The 10,515-nt window shown below is 35.0% G+C and overlaps 1 protein-coding gene and 1 non-coding gene across 5 annotated transcripts; both read right to left on the reverse strand.

Annotated features, from left to right (window-relative positions):
- On the reverse strand, positions 2,389 to 2,469 carry TRNAL-CAG. Its single transcript has one exon. It is a non-coding gene; the product is annotated as a tRNA-Leu (tRNA).
- On the reverse strand, positions 3,382 to 9,399 carry LOC109235743 (RNA-binding protein Musashi homolog 2-like). Of its 4 annotated transcripts, XR_002069443.1 has the most exons (5): positions 8,710 to 9,399; positions 8,240 to 8,465; positions 7,004 to 8,132; positions 4,504 to 4,586; positions 3,382 to 3,991 (listed from the first exon to the last, which is right to left on the reverse strand). XR_002069443.1 is itself a non-coding variant. In XM_019401977.1 (4 exons), exons 2-4 carry the CDS (start codon positions 8,459 to 8,461, stop codon positions 3,978 to 3,980), a joined length of 1,365 nt encoding a protein of 454 aa, XP_019257522.1. In that variant the 5' UTR covers positions 8,462 to 8,465; positions 8,918 to 9,397; the 3' UTR covers positions 3,382 to 3,977. The 4 variants fall into 4 exon arrangements, 3 of the variants coding, with proteins under 3 accessions (XP_019257522.1, XP_019257520.1, XP_019257521.1); XM_019401977.1 differs by lacking the exon at positions 4,504 to 4,586 and having other exon boundaries at positions 8,918 to 9,397; XM_019401975.1 differs by lacking the exon at positions 4,504 to 4,586 and having other exon boundaries at positions 8,710 to 9,397.

Genomic DNA, 10,515 nt, shown 5'->3' on the forward strand with positions numbered 1-10,515 from the left:
CGCCCTAGGGCCATAGGTGTCTAGTATCAAAGCACAATAAATAATTTGTCAATTACTATGATGATCTCAGGTCAAAGGAAACTCTTACATCACATTCTTCAAGGGAATATCCTATTGACAGTTTATGGTAATTCTAACCATCAGGAATTATCCAATGAGTCGGATCAATGACCATATCTCTATATGCGTCATCTATCTATGTGATTTAGTTAATGAGATCAACTAATCTTTATCCAATAAAGATGATCACATAAATATTGATCTCACCGGATTACTAATGTCCAAATTAATAATCCTACGATCAAGAACAAATTTAGATTAAATTATAAGAAACTTCACTCTCATTATCATGATCTCCATCACAATGTCAAGTCTCAAAATTTAATCAAGGATCTAATTAAATTAATCAAGCAATTAATAATAACTATGATAAAAGAATATCAGATGCCATATATTTTTATATCAAATAGCATTCAGAAAAATATGTTCAAATCATCAAATATAAGATTGGATCTAGGGCATATCTACTATATCCCTAACACTTTTCAGCTTTAAGAATTTTACAATCACGAGCATAGTGACCAATTTATGACAGTGATAATACTCACTTGACTTAGAATTAGCACCAGTACGCTTAAAAATTTTACTTTTCTTTATCTTTATCTTGTTATCTGGTTCCCTTTAGGTTGATTTCTCTTCAACCACATGAGCTTTCATGACAGGTTCCTTGAAAATATTATTGTCACGATTTCTAATATATCGTTCAATTTGCAAATGTTGCAACAATTGTTCAAGAGTCAAATCTTCCTTCTTATGTAAAAGTTTGCTTCTGCACTCTTTTCATGACAGAGGAAGTTTTGAAATAATAGCACTGACATGAAAGTTTTCATCAAGATTAATTCCAGAAATAGCAATTTTATTAGCTATAAACTGGAATTCTTGCACCTGATCAGTGATTGACTTGTGATCAATCATCTTGAATTCCATAATTTGAAACAAGAAACTTCTTTGAGCTCGTCTCTTCTGCCAAATAAATAGCTTGAAGAGTATCCCAAAGTTCTTTGGTAGATTTGCACTTGGCAGAATATTGATCATAATTTTGTTGGTCATTGCACCAAGAATATAATTCTTGCATAAATAATCTTCATCTTGCCACTTAAGAATTTGTTCTCTAATCGAAGTAGCCTCATTAGTTGTTACCTCAGAATTAGGAGCATTGGGACAAGGTTGTTCAAGTACATATGTTAACTTCAAACGTCGTAGAAAAAATTCCATCTTTCCACGCCATCTAGGAAAGTCTTTGCCATCAATTATTACAAAATTTGAATTTGGCAAAGATGGAACACCACTCGAAATTGTTGTAGTAGCCATAGAGACAACTATCTTCAAATTGTTAGAACAATAATTACAACAATATTAGAAAATAAACTTGCTTGGCTTAGAGGCACGTAGAGAAAATATTTCTTGAAGATAGTTGGAGTCTCTTCCACGAGCAAACGGAAGAATAAATAACAACTCTATTTCGGGATTCAACTAAGCCACACAACAAGTAGCATTCAAGAATGTTGCTCTTCTATTCTTGAATCTATGATTTCACCATTTGATCAATGTCTCTTATAATATTTTAAGGAAAAAGTAGTTTTTGAATTGCTTGTATTTTCCAAAGAAAATTAGCCCTATTTATAGGCTAAAGACTCTTGAAAGATAAGTTTATCATTTAATAAGTTCATGAATATATTCATGAATTTGGAAGATCAAATGTTTTTGCTAAAACCAAAACGTATGAAGTAAATCAAGAATTCATTCATTCACTTTGAAAAATAAGAGTCTTTTGTAAATACATCACTTTATCAAATACAATATTTCAAATTTATTGAAACACTTATTCCAACAGGAGTTGTGGTTCGGTTGAACTAGCAAAACTGTTTAAAATTCTCCACTGTGTCCCTCAAGCTTATTGTGTATCACATCAAAAGATATAGAAAGCATTTAACGTTGTAGTTTAGCAGTCAATGAAAATGGACTATGGGATACTAAGGTACAAATTTCAGTCGATGCAAATCAAAGGTGGTTTTTCTGCATTTGTTTAAGTCTAGTGAACGGAGTAACCAATATGTACTGGTGAGATATAGAGGTATACTTGAATACTTGATGGATTAGTTAGGTGCGTGCAATCTAACTTTGACACCACTTTATATAAAATAAAAGGAAAGCAAGTAATATGTACTTGATAGATTAATTAGGTGCGTACAACCTAACTTTGACACCACTTTATAATAGATAAGACAAAAACATGCGACCAAGACTACAAGCAATATACATGAATTAATTAAGAGATATAAAGCCATAGCATATTGAATATTGAATAATACCTCAAAAAAAATGTTTTGTCAAGAATGGGATTCGAACCCATGCCCTTTCGGACCAGTACCTGAAACTGGCGCCTTAGACCAACTCGGCCATCTTGACGTTATGTCTTAGGCTGATCGTTGCTAGTAATTATACGTAAGCCAAGCCAAGAGTTTAGCATTTATATAAGCTGAGATCCATCCTTGGTGATAGTTTTTCTAAGGTCATTGTCTTTGTCGAGACCTATCTTGCTCGAACTCCCCAAAAATATTGCAGTACCTGTATTGATCCTTCAAATATGTACTATTTTTGGAGGTTTAGATATACTTCCAACGACATTTATAAAGAGTCCGAACAACATACTTTGAGACCATACTTGGGCTCAAAGCACCCCATGCATATTGTCATCAACATCCTCTTGAAATTGCTCAGTCAAAATGTGTATGGTCATCACTCATTAAAATGAACATTAACAAAAACGAGTCGTTGAGAATACAATGCTAATCTGAAAAGGAAATAAATTACAACTTGTATGTATTGACAGTGTAAAGCTTTTTCACACCTATCAAGCTAATTTAACCTTATTATAATATGCTACTTAACTTATCTCCAAGATATTGATTCACACTTGTTATAAACGGTAAAATGTGCGCCAATTACCAATTAAGGCGTGGTTTGGTTTGAATACGGCTTATGCTGTGATTAGTTATGCTGGAATTATTTTTTTATCCACTGTTTGGTAAGTTGTATTAAAAATGACAATTGCATAATTTCTAAGAAGAAGGTATAAGTTATCCAGGCACAAATTACCCCGCCCCCTACAAGATATAAGTTATCCCGGTACTAATTTTAATCCAGGAATAACTTATACCAGGTTTGCTAACCAAACAAAGTATTAAGGTGGTATTAAATTTTTATACCAACACTATATCTACTTATACCTCATACCAAACGACCCCTAAATGAGCTAATAGTAATATCTTTATACATTCAATCACAAAAGCTAAGCTCAAAAACAATAACTTCAATTGGTTCCCCAGTGCAACAATTTTTTCCACTTAGTATATAGATATCAAGAAATGTAAAGCAATCTAAATATGTAAATTTGTTCATTTGGATACCCTATATGGGTATCCCTACATATTTCATATTAAATCAACCTCACCTACAATCAAATGAAAAGGAAAATCCTGTTGAAGTTAACTACAAACTATAAAACAATAATAGTAGCAGCCAAGAATCTGCAACTTTGCAGCTGTGTTGCAGCAAAAACATGGAATACAAATTTTGTGCAAAAAATTGTATATTTCCTTTGTATGTATCGCTGCAGCTGCAATCCGATTTTACACCTCACTCGAGGGACAAAAGGGAATTTCTAAAACATAACTCAAAACAAAATCCTTTTAAACAGTCTCTTGCAAAGTACTATCTCTAGACCGAAAACAGGCACTCGGGTGCCCTACAAAAGGGACTCCAATTCTTTTTTTTTTCTTTTTTGATTAAGTAAAAAGGAACTCGGATTCTTTAACCTTTCAACTTCATGTAATTGTGGAATATGCAAAATTCAGGATTCAACTTGTACAAAAAAATTCGCCTCCTATATCACCCTTTGTTTCTGATATTTTCTCCTAGTCACCAATTCCTGCACCAATAGAGCATGAGCAGAATAAGAGTAGAATAATCCGGTACCATATCACGAGAAATTGCTTTTGTACATACATGTATAAAAAGGGAAGAGAGAAGAGGAAGAAACTAAAAAAAATATCAACTGAAACAAACTAAGAGTATAAAACTATATGGTTGAAATATACTTTTCAGGTGAAATTTCCGTCAAAGCACTGAGGTTGTCAGCAGATAAGGACTACATCAAAATTAAGTCAAGAAGCTCAAGAGGAAACATTATGTGATCGCTATCATGCTCGATTTTGTCCTTTGAAAAGCAATGCCAGATTTTCTTAGCCTAATGGACAAAAGGACAATATCATCTTAGAGCAGAACAGTAAGAAAGAAATTTGCCTCTGGATACTGTTTAACACTTTAACAAAAACAAAGCTTTCTCATTTCTAGCAAAAGAGTTATTTTGTTCTCTCGTCACAAGTAACTGCTCAGTGCTCGATATGAGTACAGGAAGAGACAACAAACGAGGAAAACTACCTGACCATTTTCGAGGTAAGCAAGGTTGGTGGGGTTAAGGTGGACCACATTTCGGACTTGGAAGCCACCTCACATGTTTGCAACTGCGTAGCATAGAGCGAGGTGAAAATCAGGACAGGAATAGGACCTAAAGACACACATGTGCCAATGTACAACCATTTGGCAAGTACGAACAAGTCTAAACCTATTAGGGATCAAAGGATGATTTGTGCCTTCCGCTAAGTTCTTTGCATTTTTACAAGGGTTTTGAAATGGAGAAAATGGTACTCTTGACTTGAATTGAGCTTAGTAAATTAGAAGTTTATGAAACTAATATTCTCAGTAAATTAGAAGGGAGAAGTTGGGGAAGCTGACCGAATCAGAGAAAGAGATATGTCAAACCCGACTTGCAACAACCTTCCAATATGCAAAGCATTGTTATGAAATAGAAGGGGCCTAAACGACCTGCGTAAGAGGTAGTGGTAAAAGCAGCAATGGAAAGTAGATATCATCTGTAGTTTGCTTTGAAGAAACCAAAATGGCAATTTCCAAGCATGATTTGCGGAGATATCCGCTTGTAAGATTTGTCAATGAACGAGCTTTCTCTAATTTTGTTTCCAACAGCAGGATCAATTTTCAAGAAGTTTGCATGAGAGGTTATATAAGAAGGATGTGGGACAAGATGTGAGAAGTTGTACCAGACATTTCAATCCAAATCATGTGTTAGCCAGCATAAGAAGAGTGAAACTGAAGTGAGATTAGACGAAATTGCGGTGGTTAACTGCAGACAATTCAAATATCTAGACTCGGTTGAACGAGAATACTATCAAAAAAATAAAATTAAAATAGGATGGTCGAAATGGAGAAGTAAGATAAAATTAAAACTAAGATAGGATAGTTGAAACGGGGAAGTGCTATCAGAGTTCAATAGGAAGATACCTATCAAAGTAAAAGACAAGTTCTATAGAACGGCTGTAAGGCTGATAATGCAATATGGGAGTGAATTTGGGCCTTTAAGGTCCAACATATCCATAATATGTTAGAAGGAGGTAGACCTAAAATCACATGAAAGGAAGTTGTCCGACACTTAGCAAAAAACAGAGAACAGTGGAAAACAATCCACATAGGATGCCTACTTGTTTAGATTAAGACTCAGTCTTGTTGTATAACTGATCCTGACTAGCTTGAGATTGAGGCTCAAACAGTGAGAAGAGTGTCATGGAATGCATGACTTAATTCTATCAATATGGTAAGTTTGAGGGGGATTTTAATAAATGATACATAGTCCTTACTCCTAAGAAGGGGAGCCTTAGCGTAACTGGTAAAGTTGCTGCCATGTGACCATGAGGTCACAGATTCGAGCCGTGGAAACAGCCTCTTGTAGAAATGCAGGGTAAGACTACATACAATAGACCCTTGTGGTCCGGTCCTTCCCCGGACAACGCGCATAGCAGGAGCTTACTTAGTGCACCAGGCTGCCCTTTTTTTTTATAGTCCTTACTCCTAAGAGAGGTGAACAAACGTCAAGGACTTCTGATCCATCAGAGTAAAGAGAGTATACAGAATCATGGCAAAGGTACTTAATAAACATATTGAACTTGAAAGAGCTGGTATTGATCAAACCTAACAAGAAAAGTCTAAAAAAAATTCCTCTATTGTTTTTCGTTAATCAAAATACGAGCACTTTCATGTTCAGCTCTTTCAGGAAAAATTTCCTCTATTTTCCCATGCAGATAATTGTTTGTGATCTGGTCGATATTTCATATTTCTTGTAGATAGCCCAAATTGATTTCAGGTTTCTTGACTCTATTTTACCATGCTTAACAAAATTGTTGATGTTTTAGGTCTTTGATCCCACATACTGATCCATATCATTGGTGTAAAGGACATTCTTATAATTTGGCTATTTATAGGTATGCAATTTGCTGGATAAAGTACGCTACCTAAATATATGTTTTAGACTATAACCAATGTTCTTTTGAAGGACAGTGGAGAATATACTCATCTAACTATTACAATTAGGACAAGTGAAAAAAACTCCGAATAATCCTTAAAGTAATCCTTAGTTGTTAGATCCAGATTGAGGGAGGCAAAGGAATAACTTGAATTCTAGAAACATAAGTCAACAACCAACAATGAACATAATTTACCAAAAATAAATGGGAAATGACCATTAAGAGGGCGAGGTAACAGAAGGAACGCTATTTCAAGATTTCTTTATGGCTTTCCGATCAACTTGGCCAACTAATTTCCGCTGTGTCTTTTAGTTTCAAATGACCATAATTTGACAGTAACATACAAGCTTTTCTTTAGGTACTTGTCAATATTATTTCTTGACCCATGCTATGGAAAATTAAGAGCCTAAAGATGAAGTTTAAGCACAATCATGCTCTACATAAAGAACTTAACGTTGATGAAGATAGCTAGACACTTATATCATATAATAACAATAAAGACAATAACAACATATCTTATAATCACATGTGGCATCAATGTTCAACATGATTAATGAGAAGCTTACCTCTGTTTGGTTGTCTTTTGCTAACTCCATAAGTACCTAAATAATCTGCAGAACTTTGAGATGACATGTCAGAGCGTCCATTGCCTAGTCCATAACCAAGAGAACCAGTTGCATCCTGCTCAGAACGCCAAGTGCGCTCATCATATCCCAAACCACTACCGTAGAAATCAGCTAAATCCCCCACACCATAACCAACACTAGATGCAGCATATGATGTTATAGGACCCACACTTTTTCTGACACGTCCGCCATAGCCTCCTGGCAGCCCATACATGTCATCACCATTCCCATAGCCAAGATTTCCATTTTTGCTAATAACATTTCCTCCACCTTGAGAGGAAAGTGAAGATGAACCCCAAACTCCACTGTTGTTAAAGTTTCCTCCTACAATGTTCCCGCTTCCAGATACTATAAAATTTCTAGAGCTCGGGGAGTTTGTTGCATTACGTAGTCCTCCATCGACCCATAAATTGCGAGTTGCTGAGCTTAAGGACAAAGTGTTTCCTCCATTAACTCCATCAAACCCAGTGCCACCACCAAATCTGTTTGAGCTATAATATGGATTCAGTCCCCGTCCATAGCTTAAACTACTGTTAATGTTTGCACTTCCCCCGTATCCCGGGTTCAGGCCTGGCTCAAAGTTAAGACCGATACCATAACCAGAAGCAAATGGCGTAAAGGCGCTCCTACCTCCAGCAATCGGACTAAATCTACTATCAAGGAAGTTATTCATCCTATTTAATCCATAGCCGTACCGATCGAGCGGGCTTTGGCTAGGACCTGGGGATAACTCTTTAGGGACAGCACGCTTGACCTCAACCATTTTATCATTCAGCTCGTGGAAAGTCTTGAGCAAGACTCTATCTACTGCATCCTCTGAATCATAAGTAATGAATCCAAAGCCTCTAGGTCTTTGAGTGTTATGATCATACATAACTACAGCATCTGTAATTGTTCCAAACTGCTCAAAATACTTCTTAAAGTCGCTCTCAGTAACAGTGGACGCCAAACCTCCAACAAAAAGCTTTCTTGTACGACCCGGACCAGGGCTAGGAGAACCATGAATACTAGTACTGCTTCTACTTGTTGTGCTCTGGTCATCCCGTGGAACCGCCTTCTTTGCTTCAACCTATTAAATTATGACAGTGTAAGACAAATGGATTTTTTTGTCAAAAATTTTAACAATATCATCATACTCCACATTCAATAAATTAGAGAGAAACTAAAACAGCTTACCATCCTTCCATCAATGTTGTGTTTCTCCTTAACTACCCTCTCAGCAACAGCAGGATCAGCAAAGACCACAAAACCAAAACCACGAGCACGGCCAGTAGTCCTATCCTTCATGATTACAGCTTCTATAACCTCCCCATAAGTACTAAAATACTCCTTTAGACGCTCTTCGTCTGTGTCCCATGAAATCCCGCCAACAAATAACTTGCCTAGCTCAGATTGCATTTTCCTACAATACCAAAATCAACAATCCTCAATAACCCATGTCCACATTTTTCATTCAACATTATGCAACTTTAACACCCCCCACCCCACCCCACCCCACCCACCCACCCAAAAAAAAATACCACTTCATTCATAGTATCATACCATTTTGCAGAAAGAGAGAGAGCTTAAAGTAAATCCAAAATACAGCATTGATGAAATGAAATGCAGATTATTAATAAAGAGCAGCAAAACAGTAAAGGTCATACCTTTACTATGAAGTAGTATTAAGAGAGCCTCACAAACAGACAACAATTTGAAACTGATCAAAATATTATCAGATTCAATCAAATAGGAATCTGATCCTTAAAAAATCAATCAAACAAGAATCCAAAGGTAAGAGCTCAAGCATATAGCAACCCAACAATGAAAATATTTCATCAAACTTAAAAAACTTTTGAGAAAAATAAGAAATACCCAAATCAAGATTCTGCCTTTTGAAAACACCCAAATGAAAAAATCAACAAGATCTACAGAGGAGGCAGTACAACATGCCCCCTCTATATTACCCTCTTACTTTTGTGTTCCCACTATGTTTTTTTTTATTTGACCAAATTGAGAACAAGAAAATGTAAAATTTTGTAGACAATATGTTTATAAGAGGAGATTGATTCAACTTTCAAGCTTTTAAAGTTTTGATTTTGATAAAGTTTTAAATTTTTTTTTTGTTTGGTTTTAGATTTTTTTAAATGTTTTTTGTTAAGAAGGAGAGTATGTGGGGTAATGAGAGAGAAACAAGAGAGAAGAATTTGGTGTGATTTGATCTGAAGGATTGGCTTTTGAATTGCTTGTTCTCCAATTAATTCCTTCCTTATATATACTTACTGGAAAAATTGGTGTAATGGGGAAGAAAAAGAGAGGAGATGGTTTGAGTTTTTGAAGTTTTTCTTGGTCTGATTTTGATGATTAGATAGATGGAAGGGGCTGTGAATAAATAAGGGAACTTTTCATTTTCGACAAAGAGGGTGTTTGGATTGGCTCATAAGAAGTGATTTTTAAGCTAAAAGTCAAAAGTCATAAGTTGGTAATACCCAACTTTTGGCTTTCAGCTCATTTTTATACTTTTTATGCCTAAAAGGAGGTGTTTTTAAGCACTTTTTATTATTGCCCAACACCACACAAATTAAAAAAGTGCTTAAAAGCCAATAAGCACTTAAAATAAGTCAATCCATACACCCTCTAAAAAAAGGGACAATGATCAAATTTGCCCGTATATTATTCAAAATTACTTAATTTTGTCATATGTTATACTTTGAGATCGTTAGATTAGGAAAACAAATTATTCCATAGTTAATTATTTTAGGATTAGTTATCTCGAAATTATTATCCTATCCTCTCATAGAGATAAAAATAACACTATAATTTCGGAATAACTAATCTCATGATTAATTATACTGCAATTTTATTCCAATCAAACGTAGAATAAACTCATTTCAAATGTAATTCTGAGATTAATTATCCCTTGTCACTCGTACCAAACGAGCCCTTTCGATTTATTTCTACCCCATCCATACTGAACCATTTCGTATTTATTTACTATTAATGGAGCTCCAATGTAAATTGAGTGAACTTTCATGTGTCCAAATTTTTTCGAGAAAAAAAAAAGATTTAAATCTATCTTTCAACTATTGACTATGATTTAAAATTACTCTCGGATTAAGCTATGTTGAGCATCAAGGACAAAAGATAAGACTTTTTTATCCTAATAATAACGACAATATTAGAACAAAAATTTAATGATTAATAAATTTGCTTAACTTCTTTTTTTTTTTTTAGAAACTGGAAAAACTTTTATTGATAAAGACTATGTAGTGTCCATTACAAGATCCAGAGGATCATTACAAAAGGATGAAAGGCCATATAAGGCATTTAGGTTACCAAGTTTGGCAAGTTTCCTACAGTTACTTTTACAACAGATTTATTTCTTGGAGAAAAACCCTCCTTGTTCTCGAGCATCCTGGACTCAACAAAGGTAGGGGTTACAACATGACAGATTAAACCATAGTGCATTGGTT

Source organism: Nicotiana attenuata, chromosome 12 (assembly GCF_001879085.1).
Source record: "Nicotiana attenuata strain UT chromosome 12, NIATTr2, whole genome shotgun sequence".
Taxonomy (NCBI): domain Eukaryota; kingdom Viridiplantae; phylum Streptophyta; class Magnoliopsida; order Solanales; family Solanaceae; genus Nicotiana; species Nicotiana attenuata.

Coding starts and splice junctions, on each gene's coding strand:
- LOC109235743 (XM_019401977.1), bottom strand. CDS start 8,461: ATGCAATCTGAGCTAGGCAAGTTATTTGTTGGCGGGATTTCATGGGAC. Junction 8,133..8,239: donor ACAACATTGATGGAAGGATG/GTAAGCTGTTTT, acceptor ATAATTTAATAG/GTTGAAGCAAAGAAGGCGGT.